At 40.9% G+C, this 16,467-nt stretch overlaps 2 protein-coding genes across 5 annotated transcripts in view; one reads left to right on the forward strand and one right to left on the reverse strand.

The window, feature by feature from the left end:
• Positions 1–15,502, forward strand: part of TMEM204 (transmembrane protein 204) — a 29,083-nt gene extending 13,581 nt beyond the window's left edge. Inside the window, exons 2-3 of the mRNA XM_042037443.1 lie at positions 502–657; positions 13,327–15,502. Coding sequence (XP_041893377.1) covers positions 502–657; positions 13,327–13,571 — 401 coding nt within the window. The 3' untranslated portion in view covers positions 13,572–15,502. The remainder of the gene's footprint in view (positions 1–501; positions 658–13,326) is intronic.
• Positions 1–16,467, reverse strand: part of IFT140 (intraflagellar transport 140) — a 101,880-nt gene that overhangs the window by 29,884 nt on the left and 55,529 nt on the right. For all 4 annotated transcript variants that reach the window (XM_042037440.1, XM_042037439.1, XM_042037437.1 and 1 more), the window contains one exon: positions 15,797–15,993. In XM_042037440.1, the coding sequence (XP_041893374.1) occupies positions 15,797–15,993 (197 nt within the window). The remainder of the gene's footprint in view (positions 1–15,796; positions 15,994–16,467) is intronic.

Consider the following 16,467-nt stretch of genomic DNA (forward strand, 5'->3'; position numbering starts at 1 on the left):
CATGGGATGTTTTTTAGGACAATACAGATGGACTAGGGGAAAAAGAAATTCAGGGTGTTATTAGTTTGTCTTAGGGATGGTTATTATTTTAGGGCATTGAAAAACTATTCATGGTTCCATTTCAGTCTGTGACACACAAATACAAAGCAAGCATCAATCCTGCCCCAAACAATTCTATGGATTATAGGCAGAATCTTCAGTGAAGAGAATTCCAGCATCTCCAATGGGCCATTCTGGGAAATTAGCTGCTTGTTTCATGCACTGAAGCAATACTGAGAGGATGCTGTGCAACTAAAGGAAAGAATCAATACACATCCTGATGAAAATCCTTTCTTAATCAGACCCCAGGGAAGGCAGTTAGAGCAAGGGACTGCTGGGAGAAGGAACTGCTGTCTGAGAATTGTTTTCTGTGGACTGACAAACTTTATATTCCTTCTCAGTCAGGATTTTCTTTTTTCCAATTTATACTGTTGTAACTTTATGCTGCTTCTGTTTCCCTAGTGCAGTTCGACATGATGCGCGCCTGCAACCTCATTGCCACGGTGGCTCTGACTGCCGGCCAGCTCCTCTTCGTCCTGGGGCTGATGGAGCTCCCCATCATCTCCCAGGATACCCAGTGGTGGGAGGAGGCCATAGCTGCTGTGTTCCAGCTTGCCAGTAAGTGCATTCCTTTCTACCGATGGAAAAGTATTCAGTCTCCACTAAATCCAGGTGGAAAAGTGTTTCTTACTTTATAAATCTTTCAAGTACAAAGAATAGCAAAAAGGCTTATATCTAAAAGCAAGTTCATTGTCTCTGACAAGCTCTCCCCATGAGATTCTGCAGCACGTGAATAGAAGCTTTTTTATCTGGCATATGTCATAATGAGGCTTCTGCCAACCAAAAAAACCCCAAGCCTTTATTATTTCCTATGAAACCAGGAAGGCAAACATAAGAGAAACAAACTGGATATGTCGTAATCCCACAATTTAGCAGGGCAAAATATACTAAAGGAACTGTGAGAAAGCAGAGCAGAAGGGCTGAGCAAATTTTTGGTCTTGTTGAAACATGTTTATTTGATTTTAGCTTACTGAATTTTACTCAATGACCACCAGCTGGATTTTGACAAACAGATAGATCTGCAGTCCAGCAAAGAAAGCCACAGTCAATTCATACCACTGACTGCCATAAATAAAATTCCCTCAGCAATTCTCATGGACTGTATACAGAACTGCATGAGGAAAAGAGGAAGTGGGTTTATCACAATTCCATTTTGACAGCAGTGTCAACAAAGTGTAAACATTCTGCAATAATACCTTTCATTACTACATAAAGTAAGTAACTTCAGTATTCATTACAGTAAGAGTCCAATCCTACACAATATTCATGCAGGAAACTGTCATTAATGGAGTAACATTCAAGCTGTTTACAAGATCAGATTAAGAATACAACATTTATATATATCTATCAATATATTATTAATGCAAAGAACAGATTATAGTAAAGCAATACCATTTAATTTAAAGTTTTGATTTCAACTTTAACAACTCAGAATATTAAGAATGGCATAAAACTACTGAGACTTTATGTTTACACCACTGCAAAATCAGAATCTGGCCTAGATCATTTAAATACAGTCTCCTAGCAATAAAATGGTTAGGTTTTTTAGGTCCATTAAGGATGAGGAACCTGAAATCCAGATGAGAGGAGGAGACTGCAGAGGTTCTGTAACCCTCAGAGCACCTGATCCATCTTCCAGGTACAGCAAGAGCCTCAAGCACCAGTCAGTGCTTCCAAAAGGCGGATATACAGCCTTGCCATAAAAGCCCTCCCTACAGCCCCTTCATGTGTGTGTAACTGTGGATACCTTCGGGATAGTTCTCCCTGACTGTCGGTGTGATGCCTGCTGTACTCTCCCATCCTCTCCAAACTTGACCTGTCTGTTTTTCCAGAGCGGAAATGCATTCTGGCCCTGTTTGGATGTGTTCTTTCATTGACAAACAGCACAGGGGACAGACGTGGGCCTTTCTTCTACCATGGCTGCTAATTTTAGACTGGGCTTTTTTTTTTTTTTTTTTTTTTTCCTGTGCTGGAGTCTGTTTTAAACACAGTCGGAGAGAGACTGAAGGGCGCCAGGATATCCCGATGCAGGAGGAGGAAATGCCTGCTATTACCTGTTATGCAAGCTGAACCTTGAAATCCCCAGTGCTGGGAGGAGACAGGGGAGAAAAGCCACAGTCAGAACCATTAAGAAAATACTAATAAGAATGGCTGAAGAAGCTTTTGGATCAAGGAGCTCATCTGCCTGCCTATGTTCAAAAGGAGTGAAGGGATGGCTCTGGCAGCCTGTGATGATATGAAGACATCGTATCATCACAGGCTGCCAGATATCATATTGTGCTGTGTGAATCTGCAGAAATAACACAGTCACTATCCCTGCCCCATTCCCCATCCCCCTTTGCAGTTATGCCACACTCTCCTTTACCATCATCAGATGGTTTTCTGCCCTGAGGTCATGATTCATTTTACATCTCATTATCTTAATGTCACTTTACGTTTATACAAATTCCTTCCTGATATCCAGAACAATCACCTGAAGTTTTCTAGAATGCATACTTTTGAAAAAGGTGGGAAGAAGTCATTATATCTGCATTAACCCAATATAAAATAGACTTTTTGGAGACCTCCTTAGTTTTCCAGAAGAGTGGTACATCAACTGCTGATTCCCTGGGCAATCAGGGGTCTGCACTCACTAAACTCCCTGGACTGGGCCCAGGCGACAGCATTTTAGACATTACGGATGAAGTGTCTTTGGTATCAGACAAAAACCATGCACAGACAGTGAGCAAGCCCAGCATTTCCATGCTCTGATGAAGGGCTGCTGCTGCATCTGGAGACCGAGAGTTCTATACTGAAGGGGAAGACAGTGGCCACCCCAGGTGCTGTGAGCCACAGGTGATATTCAGTCTCTGAGTCTCCACTCTGAGACAGTAACCTCTCAGCCATTCTCAAAGAAAAGGAGCAATATTGAGCAAAAACATCAGAACAGTGAATATGACACTTGTATTTAAAAGCACTTGTCCCATGCAAACAATCCAAGAGAAACCCCTGCCAGACTCTCTCCTGCTTCATTTGAAGAGTGAAAGACAAGGTACTTTAGGTCAGACAGATCATTTGTGTGAGAAGAGCATTTAAGAATGAACAAATTTAGATCTTATTAAACATTTCTGAAGTACTGGCTGGGTAATTTCTGTTTGTTACACTTTCAAATGAAAGAACACCAGCATCTACCTCCTGTTTTTTCCTTTTCAAAATCCAAATGATCTGAAGAATTGTTGTGCAATTCCTCATCTTTACATTCTGAAATCCTTAATTTCAGAAATTATCTTGAATCATATTCCCTCTAATTCCAACTTCTGCTTGATCTCTTTCATCCTGGAATACGCCAACAAGTGCTGAAGAGAACTGCAGTGGTCACTGATAGAATGAAATCTCATATTGTTGGGGAAGGATCAACCTACAATTTTCTTGGTTTTACTCAACTGAAACTGTGTAGATTTCATAACAGTTTCCCATGGTCTGAACAAAAGTCCTTGTTAGCTTAGAAAACTAAGTGTGCTAAGTATTACCTGCAAAGTCTATCACAAGCTCAAATCAATGATCTTAGATCCACTGGAGCTTGCGGTGGCTCCAGGCTCCACCACTTCCTCACTCCTGCCACCTGCACAAGCATTTGACAGCCATTCAAAAAGGATGGACCTCTGACAGAAAATAAAGCCCCAGGAAGCAAAGAGGAAAGAAAGAAGAGAGGAAACAGCAATGCTGTTTGGGACAGCAGTGGGATTCACACAGCTACAAAGCTCCACAGCCTCACACCTCCCTGTTAACAGGAAAGTGAGCTGTTTGCTTTGGAAAAGGCTCCTGGTGAAAATGGAACCAGCGTTGTACATGGAATTTTGTGTCAATGCTCAGAAATTTCCCTCTAGAGGGTTTTGGGGTTTCTGTTTTTTTCCAAGGACCTGTTACAAACTCCACATGCTGAATAGGATGGATAACAGCTGACAGAAGAGCTGTTGGAAAGGGAAATCCATACTAGTAGGACAGGGAAGAAAGAGCACTTCAGTGGATATTGAACTACTACAAACAGTAATCTGCCAGACAGGATCAGGCCTTGAGGGTCTCCAGCCAAGTCTTGATCTTGTCCACTGATGATTATCACAAACTTCAGAGAAAAATATCAGAAACTTAACGGGGAAAATCTGGGATAGAATATCCCTTACATTAGACCTCATCCTGATTTCTGAATGTCCAAGACTTTGCTTCAATGTATTCGGCAAATGATTAACAAAGCTGTTAAGGGAGTCTACATGGTTCAAACAGGAGGGGGAGATGTTGCAGTGAAAGCTCCTCTGGACTCAGGCCCAGAGGGAAGCCAAAGCACAGGGGTTGAATTAAAACCTTTGGACAAGCTGAGATACGTGAAGTCACACCAAAGTGAAATAGAAATATAGATTTTTAAACTTTTAGTAGAAATATATGCTAAGTGCCTTAAACATTAAAAAACTGTAGCAGAGACTTTAAACACAGTTCTTGCTGCAGCAGTGTTACCTTTTCACAGTGTTACCTGAATCATAATGACTAATATTTTGCAAGTCCACTTTCAGCATTAAATAACTTTAATACATAATATCCTGAAGATTAAAAAGTTTCATGTTCCTACTCAGCTTGTCATTTAAAGCCAAATAGTCTCACATTTCTTGAATTTCAAGCATTGCATTCCAGCTTTGCCCAACATGTTTTTCTGATGACAGTGTTTCACTCCTGACCCCTAATGCATCACAGGAAAGCTGAGCTCATGCACACTTTAATTTCTGTGCTCTTAAAACTAAATCAGACAATTTTTGAATCATCTTCTCCAACCATTTTAGATCAGTTGATATCCAGAAAACCTCACTGTAGAAAAGAACAGCACAGCAGCCATTGGAAAACACGGCTGAAGATATTCCTGAGAGCAATGTGATCCTGAGTTCTGTATTACTTCTTTCCACCTTTTTGCTTCATAACACTCTCAAGCCAGGTGTGTTCTAAGATGAAGCCTATGGAACCGTAAACCTAAAACTTCCTGAAAAGGTAGCAAGTAAATAAGGTGCTCTAAGTAACCTAAAAATCACAGCAGAAATAGAGAATCTGATTGCTTGATTTGTACTAAATGTTTTCATTATTTGTCAATTTTATTTCACCCTCAGTGCCAAACTTTCCTGTTCTTTATGTGAACCACAAATGTCACAGTAAAGTGATTTTGTTTTCACATATTTGCAAAAGGAAACACATTTGCAAAGATCCTAAAATCTGGATGTCTATCTCATTTATTTTGTTGGAAATGGTTCCCACAAGCAGCAGAACCAGCAAACTAGGAAGGACAGTAGCTCACAAGAAGTGTGGTGAACTCCTCATCTAATATAGCTGCAGCAGGGAGAAGATCTGCCTGTATTCTTTTAGGCTAAACACTGATAAGAGCAGCAGGCAGGTTGTAGCATCTCAATGTCAAGGGCACATATTCTGATTAGAAATGTGGTAAAAAATCTATTAACAGATAAATAAAATTTGGATATACAAGCATAAGGAGCATGTAATGCAGAGAAAAGTGTGTGAGACAGAAAGTATCTCAACTCAAATATTCACTTAATTGCTTATGAACATGCACATTAAATATACATGGAGGTGTTTCCTAAAACTCTTTCAAACCCAGTTGCCTTGCTAGATCCAATTATGCAGCTCTTACCCTCTGATGTATCCAGAGATGAACAGAGCACTTAACAACAAAAGCAGAAGATGACACTGAAATGTCCAGGAAGATCACCTGCCAATGACTGCTTCTCTCTGCACAGGGTATTCTTGCTCAGGCTGACCCCACGTGGAGTACTGCAGCCAGGTTTGGGATCCTCAGCATGAGACAGACATGGACCTATGGGAGTGGATCCAGAGGAGGCCATGAAGATGCTCCAAGGGTTGGAGCATCTCTGTAGCAGAGACAGGCTGGGACAGCTGGGGGTGTTCAGCCTGGAGAAGAGAAGGTTCTGAGGAAAACTTACTGTGGCTTTTCAGTACAAAAAGGGTGCTTGGTGCTTAACAAAAGACAGAGAGTGACTTCTTACATGGGCAGACAGCGATAGGACAAGGGGAATGGATTTAAGCTGGAAAAGGGAAGATTTAGATTAAATGCCAGGAAGAAAGTCTTTCCTGTGAGGGTGGGGAGGCCCTGGCACACAGAGCAGCTGTGGCTGCCCCCGGATCCCTGGAAGTGTCCAAGGCCAGGTTGGATGGGGCTTGGAGCAGCGTGGGACAGTGGAAGGTGTCCCTGCCCATGGCAGGGGTTGGAATGAGATGGTTTTAAAAGATTCTTTTCAACCCAAAACATTCCACGGTTCTGATTGCAGACAGGAGCCCACAGCTATGCCTGATATGAGGCCTACTACAACTAAAGCAGAGCTTTAACTGGCTCCAGCTGCCTCAGAACCCAAGAGGCCAAGCAATGCTCATATTCGACAACAAATGTGAGAGTCTTCACATTTATCCTTATTTAAGCAGCTGCCCGAGAGGAATTCTGCCTAGTTCACTGGGAATACTCTTCAACATTCCATTCATAGGCTGGCATAATTTCTAAGGAAGCCTCCAAAAGGCAACCAACAAAAGCAATTTACTGTCAATAGACCTAAACTGGTTAAAGATTTCACACGTAAAGTAGGATTCACTGCCTTACACTAAATCTCCCATCAGGTTAAAGACAGGGACTGACAAACTCAAACAACACAAGTAGAAAGCCCTTATAATTCAGAAAAGTGAGCAACAAAAGGGTCTTATCACCCCTGAGAAGCTGTGCTACTCACATGTTTAATTCTAAGATGTTACATACTACCAAAATGCTTGGAAGGAAATTTTAAATTAGACGCAAACAAAACAAAAAACCAAAAAAACCCAACCCCAAACAGATCACTGTATTTAGCAATGTACAACTCAAACCTCAAAGGTCACTTGACTCTAATGGTCACACTCTAATTCCCTGTGCTATTAGAAACCAAAGCATCATCCAGCCTGGTGCTACAATGAAGACCACATGATGATTACAGAGGCTCCATATGTGCCTTGAACTGTAACAACTTCTTTTGTGTCAAGCTGATACAAGAAAAGGTGTTTATTAATAAATAATTTGTGTAAGACCTATAGGAATGACTTTATGAATCTATCTCATGCTGATAAATACAGCTGAGCTCCTACAAACAGCCCATTTGGGCGTGTGACTCATCACAGCTAAATCACTCCCTGTGAAACTTGGTGGGGTACACAGAAAAAGAGTGAAATATTTCCCTTCCCTGTTTGCAGTTCTGCACAAGCATGGATGGTGTATTCTCAACACTCTGGCTGTTCTATTTTCCTTCTTCTCCCTTTTCCTGGCAGCAAATTCATCCTCCAGGACAAGCTGTAAAGAGGAGGATTATAAATCCCGATATAGACTTGCTGGTGACCTAGAAAACACAATGCAGATTTCTTCAAGTGCACTATCAGTGCACTAATAAAAAGGAAGAATGAGAATCAAGGGGTGTCTGAAAAAAACCAACAAACTATCACAGAAATAAAAAGTGACTATGAGAGTTCTTTTAAAATGCCAAAATTCTGTAGTTGGCTTGCAGCCAGCCTCAAACAGGAAATCCAGCATACAGATCTGAAATGTAAGTTCAAAAAGTAACATTCTCCCAGCCCACCCCCACTACCACAGTCAATACTGTTCCAACCAAAAGTCTTCTGAGTGACTTGGTTATCTGTTTCCTTCCCCAGCGGAAAAGCCACCCCCCTCCCAGCTTGTTTTGCTGCAGATGGGAAACAACTAGAGATAAACAGCAGTTCTATGGGGAAAAAAAGCACTTCAAGTAATCTCATCAGGATTTTTTGTGAAGTTGTGGCCTCTGTGAACTCTTGAGACAATACACAATAAAATTATCTGAAATCGATTGATGTACTTAAATTAATTCAGGGAAATTGAGCCATATATCTCAAAGTCTTGTCATCACTACAAAACAGAAAAGAAATCAGACGAAAATGTTCAATATTTTCATAAATAAATTTAAAGAAATATGTCCTTTCTACAGCCCTTTTCAACCTGTATTGTACACTGTGAGCTCAAGAAGCCTGATGGCAAAGAGAGCAATTTTCTGGTTATTTTTAGTAGAGTTGTTTATGGGAAACAGTCTTGGAAGCCAACTGTCTTCCTCTAGCTATTTTATTGGAACACAAACTGAATTCAGACATCGCTACAAATATCTATCTAAAAAGTGAAAAGTCACCACAGTCAGCTCTGGAGACTATTCTTAAAACAAGGTTAATTTTTATAGAGATACTTCTAACTATTACATGGCACAAATATGTGAACTGCATATTTTTGCCCAGACTAAATGTTCCACCCCAGTTCTTGGCTGGTGTACAAGAAGACTCTTCTAAGGGCAAGGAAAACATATATAGCACATTGGAACACTGCTTCAAGAAGTCCAAGTTTGATTAAGCTGTTACAGACAAAATCTATCCAAGCAAACTGTGGGGTTTTCACACATCATCATCTCACAAAAGCAGCATTCATCAAAATTTAAAACACACCATCCTATGCAAACTCAGCCTTTTTGGATCATTATGATTTTTTCACCCTTTACTCTGGAGTTCCTACATTTACAATTCCCATATCGAGCCATGCTACTATGAAATAAGAATGCTGGAAAATAACGTTCTCAGTGACACTTCTATTCTGGAGTTCTCTGACTCTTGCAGAACTGTAAAACTAATTGTATGAACTCTACAGTAGCATGCTTCCACCTCTGTTGCCTCTGTCATGTGTTTGTTCTTAAATGTCAGTTCCTGTCTAAACTGTAGCAAAGGATCCTAAACAGAACGTACATTTTCACTCAAGAGCTCTGGCAACTGGCTCCTGCAATCTGTCAATTTGGGGAGCTCTCAAACCCAATTCCTCTACCCCATTCAGCCACTGGCACAGAACTGGGAAAGGAGATAAAGCCTCTTGCATGACTGGCTGATCATCTGAGCAGGGTTCAGGCAAAGGGCTTGTGAAGGAAAATCGACCTTCTAGCAAAAATAGCTTTATTTTGGGACCTGTAAGGAAGCCTTAGTGGCTTTTCCTGGTGGATAATGGCTCCATCAGATAGAACATGGAGGTGTTAAGCCATTTAGGACAGTAATTGGCCATAAGTAATACAAAAGCAAGAAAGACAAAGCTAAGTAATTTCATTAAAAGCCAGGTATTTGGAAAAACTTTTAAATATTGAAAATATTCCTACAGTGGAAATTAAGCTGCAAGACACAACATAGCATCAGGGTTACTCTGTGAAACTGGTATTCCTGAATCCATGTCCCTCTGCCAAGAGAGCCTCAAAAAAAATACTGCAAGATAGTGTGACGTGGACTGTTGTTAATATCTATAACTGTCCCTTAGAGGTACCTGTGAGTGGTCACTGGTCCAAACAGCTTCTGCTCAAAGTTCTTCCTGCTTAAGGTTTTACGATTTTCTTCACACTTTTAAAAGAAAATTAACACTTTATGGATTCCCTGTGAAAGTGTGTATGAATTGGAAATGAGTTCTGAAAGGACAACTGAAAAGGAAAACTGATTACACAAAGTCTTCTCATGTGCTGGACTAAGTAAGATGGGTCTCTTGATTTGTATCAATACTCTCCCTCCTGCCAATTTTAAACCACAAGGAGATGAAGAGGGTCAACTCAGCTGCAGGAGGTGCAAGCATCTCCTTTCCTCTCAACTTCCTACTTTCATAAGAAAACGGCTATCTACCATCCTTTGAACAGTGGACTGCAAAGCAGTATCAGTGTCTATCATCCTTATAAGACCTACATGAAGATGTAGACATCCAAATTCTTTATAAGCATATCACAGCTAGCATGCTCTGCTCCCAATGCTCTAAAATACAGAATAAACACATGAAGCTGTATCATCCTGGTTCCACAGACGGGGAACCGAGCCATCTGAGAGGAAAGCTTAAAAAACCTGATGTCTCTCACAAAACAGAACCTCACCTCCCCCTCTCTTCTCTACCATGTGCCTCAGGACAAACTGAACTTGAAGACTGACGCTGGAAATAAGGGGAAAGTATTTTATTTGCACCAGCAAACCATTATTGTATGGATCAGTGATTTCTGCAACTCAGTGTGCTCCACATGGCCACATTCTCTCCAAATGAAACTTGTTCATTTATAACTAAGCTGAACCATAAAATAACTACCAGACTTACTGACAAAACCAAGGAGTTACTGTATCCTTACAACTGGGTCAACAACCTAAAATCCATCCAAGGTATATCAGGCTTTTTTCACATCAGAGTGAGGAAAGAGCAGTAAAGAGCTACTCCTCCCATAAGAACCTATTTCCTCCTTATTTGTCCTCTGGCAGAGAAATGCCTCGTTCCAAACCCTCTCTGGACAAGCCAGCTGTGACACAGTGCTACCTCAGGAGAAGGTGAAGCAAGCAACTGAGTTGCAAACCACCTTCTAGGTAAACACAGGAGAGCCAAGGATGCCAGACATTCATTCATTCATTCATTCATTCATTCAGTGTTTATATTATGAGGAAGGGGATTCAGCCTTCATTTTACTGACTCTGAGAATGGTACAAGTGTCACACCTTTAAGTAATGATTGATTGTTTTCCTCCTACTTGTATTTCATTTCCCTTCTCTGTGGTTTTTATCTGTTTGTAACTTGTATCTTTTCCATCTTCACTGTACTACTAGTACTCTTTTAAGAAAAAAACTTGATACAATGCACACTCAGAATGTGCTCTTTCATGGAAGATCAAGGACCAGGGCCAGGGGTCACACTGTTGCCATGTATCCATGGGGACAGTGTTGGCAGGCACAGCCACTGTGGCTAGCTGAGAAAACACAATGCAGCCCCTGGGACTTGCTCTTGACTTCTCCTTGCCCATGAACTTACAGAGATGGTGTCCAGATATGTTCTGGCATTTCATGGATATTTGTTTATTCCAGTCTTCCTTCATGAAGGGGTCCTTTTGGCAATGACATTCCTTTGTTATGGTGGTGGTTAAGGAAGTGTATAGGAGAACAAAAAGAAAATCTTTTTTTGGTTAGTGAGACCTATTTGCCCCTTTGTGTTTGTTTCAATCTAATTACATCCATGAATTTCTTGTTTTATAAAAAGCTGAAAAGTAGTTTTTTTTGACAATAGGTACAGGAAGAGAGACTAGGCTGGAGCCCCTCTGCTCTGAAGCCAGGCTGGGAGAGCTGGGGATGTTCAGCCTAGAGAAGAGGAGGCTCTGAGAACTTAGAGCCTGAAGGGCCTAAAGGGGCTCCAAGAGAGCTGAAGAGGAACTGTGGACAAGAGCTTGGAGTGACAGGACAAGGGGGAATGGTTTCCCACAGCCAGAGGGCAGGGATAGATGGAATACTGGAAAGAAATTGCTCCCCGTGAGGGTGGGGAGGCCCTGGCACAGGGTGCCCAGAGAAGCTGTGGCTGCCCCTGGATCCCTGGCAGTGCCCAAGGCCTTGGACTTGGAGCAACCTGGGACAGTGGAAGGTGTCCCTGCCCATGGCAGGGGCTGGAATGCAACGAGCTTTAAGGTTCCTTCCAACCCGAATGTCTTGGGGTGACTTTATGATGTGTATCCCATATCGCTGCCCTATGCCCAGGAATTAATTTTGTGCCTTTCTATGCCTTTAAACTGAGCCTGAGAGGGGGGAGGAAAAACTGAGCAAAACTTCTTCAAAGCAGTTTGCAGCTTGTTCAAGGTCACACAGAGATAGAGACAGCTCTCTGTGTTCAGCTGTGGCAGGAGAGTGAGAGCAGAGGGAAGCATCCAGCTTGCTTTCTTTCCCGCCAGTTTTCAGACAGGTTTTCAGCTCCTTTTCCTCCAGCGAGTTGAACTTTTGTTTTCCTGGGACTTCGGGGGTTTTTTTGCCTTTTCTCTGCTGGACTGTTTCAACATCAGAATGCATTGGGAGGACTTTCCACCGAGGCCTTGGGCCTGGAGGTGGGCCCACCACCCTGTCCCAGCTCCCTTCCTACGGAAGGACTCTGAAATTTTCTCAGGTTTTCTCTCTACAGCGAGAGGTTTCATTATTTAGCATTAGTAATTTTTTCTCTGTGTGTTTGTTAAATAAATAGTTTTTATCTCTTTCACTTTCCTTCGAGGAAAAAGTTTCTTAATTCCCAAACCTGGTGGGGGAGGGGTGGTTTGTAACCTGCCTTCTCTCAGGGGATATACTTCTAAATTTGGCCAAACCAGCACACCGAACCATCCTGGGATTGCATGGTTCTGTGATAATAAAATAAACAGAGGGCAGAAAAGTAATCATGTGGTTATCAATGCATTCTTGAGGGAAAGGGCAGTCTCAGTAATATAAAAAAGGAGGTATAACAGGATACAGACTGCCCCTTGATCTAACGTGGATCTCCTGCATGACTAGAACAGACACCCCACCTCACTCCTGAAATAACATTACTATTCATCAGTAACGTAACCACCACAGAGAAAGTGACAATTTTTTTTTTTTTTCAGTTTTTTTGCAAATCACGTTGTGACACCTGAATGGAAATGCTGGACAAATGCAGCGTTATTGCTCTAATATTACCTACCTTTTAGGGAACTTAGTACTGCGCTTAAGGTTATGAGGACAATAGAAACGTTGCCTTCAGTAGCTTCTGGAGACATGACATTACTTCTGCCTCATAACATCTTCTTCCAGCAAGAAAAAGTAGGACCACAAAGTTCCATTTATTTCACCTTCCCTTTTTTTTTAAGTTTCTGTACATTGCTTTTTATTCTTTCTCTAAGATATTTGGCTATTCATCATCTTCACAGTTTACATAGCAGCCTGCCTTAATAAACATTTTAAAATTTCAGAATAAGTGTACATACTGTGAATAAAAGAGTTTTTTTAATAATTATTATTATTATCATTAATACAGCTGTTTTCTTTTTTGGCAATGGGAGTAAGAAAGAGGACATCTGTGTACGTGATTCAAATGCATGGGGATAAAAACCCAACATGAAATACAGCTCAGTGGGGGTAAGAAATTTAAATCAGAGTGAACAGATTTAAACCTAAAACGGAGCCTCTGTTAAAGGCACTCTCTTTGCACATATCATGAGGCCCAAATATGCCTTCAAGAACACATCCAGCTTATCATAATAGGGATGGAAAGGCTCTACAGACTTATGAACAGTGAGTCTGTAAATGTTGAGATGCCTATGGCATTTTGCCACTACAGAAACTCAAGAGAAGAACTCATTAAAAATAACTCTGCCATTCTTCTTGCAGGTTTTGTTCTGGTTATTGGACTGGTGACATTCTACCGTATCGGACCATACACCAACCTCTCATGGTCCTGCTACCTGAACATTGGAGCCTGCCTTTTGGCCACACTGGCAGCTGCCATTCTAATCTGGAACATCCTCCACAGGCGTGAGGACTGCATGGCGCCCCGGGTCATCGTCATCAGCCGCACCCTGACGGCTCGCTTTCGCCGGGGCTTGGAAAATGACTATGTTGAGTCACCATGCTGAAAGAGTACACTTGAAAGGGGAAAAGATCTCCAAAGAGATCTGCATTGGAGTTGTTTTCTATAAATATATGCTATAACTTAAAACTAAGGGTTGAAAGACATCACAATGCTCCCTTGTGTGGGCAGAGGCCCTCGATTACTATTTGGATGGGCTCCATCTATATACATATGTATAAACCACATAATTTTATATATATATATATATATGTATTCTATTCTATTCTATTCTATTGCCCTCTCGGTCTGCTGTACAGCACAGAATTGTCAGGTTTGCTGCATGGCAGCAGGGTCAGCTGGAAAAGATACCAAGTGTGTGCAATGAGAATACAGGAAAGAGGGAACCAAACACATTTTCTCTGCCTGCATCAAGTTCTCCTGCTCCCTAAAAATAAACCAAAAAGCTATAGGAGACCAGTGACAATAGCTTGGAAGTTAACAGGCAATCTGAGAAAGCAGAAAACTCACTGTAGATTAAGTGATGGGTTTAACAGCTGTCTAAATTTCATGACTTTCTAGTCCTTCTATTCACCTCTCTACAAGGAACGGATTCTCATTAGCTGCAACACCTGCTCCCAGCCCCAGAAGAGACCAGAGAGTAAAAAGCAAAAGCAACTCTAATTATTCTTATGTAAAGAAAGGGATTGCAGAAGAATTAAGTTGCATTTTTTTCAGACATTTCTTTTGTATTCTGAGACACAGGTTTGGTAATGTCCTATGCATAAACAGACATTAAAAATGAGAAGGGTACGCAGCTAGAACAGGCCACGCATGCTGCTGAAAAATCTGTTTCAGTGTTACATTGAGGGCGGATGTCCACAGGAGGGTACCTGAACTCCCTAATAATCAGAGATATGATTAACTTACATTGTTGGGAACTATTATTAGAAAGAGATATTCCAGCCCAAATTGGTTTCTTTTGTCTCCAGCTAGTTACATTTGCTGTGACGTTAGAGTGCTATGGCAGGACACCAGCTCTGCCCAGCAATGCTCAGAGCCACATAACACAGGGAATATTGGAGAATAGAGCTGCCACTCAAGCATCCAGACTGGAAAATAAGACAAATATACAGGACTTCAGGATTCTGAGATTTAAAAACAACCTACCTGATAACTTAATATGGTAATGAAGTGAAAAATTAATACCTTTAGAATTAGGTATAATGTTTATAAGCCTTACCCTGAGAAGCACATGGCCTCACAAAAGTCATATGCACATAATTTTCAGAAAGAAAAACAACACATCAAAAACTATTATGCAGGAATACATGGGATACAGGAACCTGAGGCAATGACAGGTGTGTAAGCACTCTCAAGATGCTGCTCTGAGCAAATTAGTGATGGCTTTGAGGGACCATGAGCTGTGAATGTTACAAATTCCTTAGGACTGTTGTGTTACTCCCAGCTGAGTACACTGCTTTGCTTCTTTGTCACTATTTCCACACTTTGTTAAAATGTGATCATCAAGCTGGCTCTTGAGTTCTGTTCTGCACTCAGTTTGGATGTGATAAGAAACTCAACCCCAACTGCTGCTTGGCACCACGTTCCAAATGAGCAACTCTCCGCAGAGACTGATGCTCTAGAACAACTGCAGTGCTCTAGACTGTCAGGGGAAATACCATAAAGCTGACAAAGAGTTTCTTCTAGCAGTAGGCTTGTAAAAACAAACTAAGATTAGTATTCATCTGCCTGCATTAATTTCTGGGAAAAAAAAAAAAGAATTCCAGAAATAATATGCTATGATTAAATGCAAGGGTTTTTTAAACAAAATATTAGAGTATTTAAGAGACGTTATATTATTTCCTCTAATATTGCAATATCCATATTATAATAATGTACATGTGAATTTAAAAATCAGCTATGTGGTCGGTAAATCTGTAACACTTGGTATTGCTGTGATTATTTTCGATGTATAAATAAAATTGTGAATGTGCATTTTCTTCTAGTGACAACATTTTTGCCATTCAGACACAGGATAAGGTTACTGTTTATCAGTAATTCTTTCTCCTTTAGTAAAAAAGAATCCATAATGTTTACAGACAAAGAATGAGCAGAGAATGCACTAAAATGTCTGTGAGACAAAGATGTTTCATCTGGTTAAAAATGAAAGGGAGAATGAAATCAGAGAGGGAAAAGGTAAGGAGAATCTAGGAGGATCTACACTTCACATAAACTTTTAACAAAAATAAACTGCACCCATGAAGAAATACATACAAATAGTTCTGATACCTTTTTATCAGCTTGATGGATTTGAAGGCCTCATCCATGTCTCCAGCAGTCAGATAGTAGCTGAAGTTCAGCATGGCATCCAGGGTGGTCTTATCACAGTCTCCCAATCCAATGAAATCTCTCATGGGTCTCCTGGCAACCATCTGAGAGACTGGTCCTGAGCCAGATTCGGATGCTCCCTTCTCAGCTTCTCCCAGCTAAAAGGAGAAGGTTGTCATATAGGTATCAAGCAGGTTGAAACTTACTCCTCTGTACATGTAATTAATTACATTATTCCTATCACAGCCCAAGTTTTTTATATCTGCAGGACCATGATCAATAGTGACAATAGTTGCAAAGTTCCAGAACTTCCTAGAAAATGCCACAAAACATGGAATGTCATAGAAGAGATTAACATATTGCAGTGAACAATCACAGCATGTCAGTGATCACTGGAGACTGGTATCATAAAACAGAAAGGCAACCTCCTTTTATTACAGTCATTATTATTTTATATATATATATATGTATGTATGTATATTAGTAATACTACTACTATAATAGCAACTATTAACTTCCCAGATATCTGAAGATTTCAGGTAAGCATTCCTCCAAGTTTAGTCTCTTCTCAAACATTAGTCTGCTGTTCTGAAAGTTAACTATACAGAATCAATTCTTTTATCCTTGCCTTC

The sequence above is a fragment of the Corvus kubaryi genome, unplaced genomic scaffold, assembly GCF_017639235.1.
Source record: "Corvus kubaryi isolate FWS band 111438036 unplaced genomic scaffold, C.kubaryi_AGA036_p1.0 37387, whole genome shotgun sequence".
Lineage (NCBI taxonomy): Eukaryota > Metazoa > Chordata > Aves > Passeriformes > Corvidae > Corvus > Corvus kubaryi.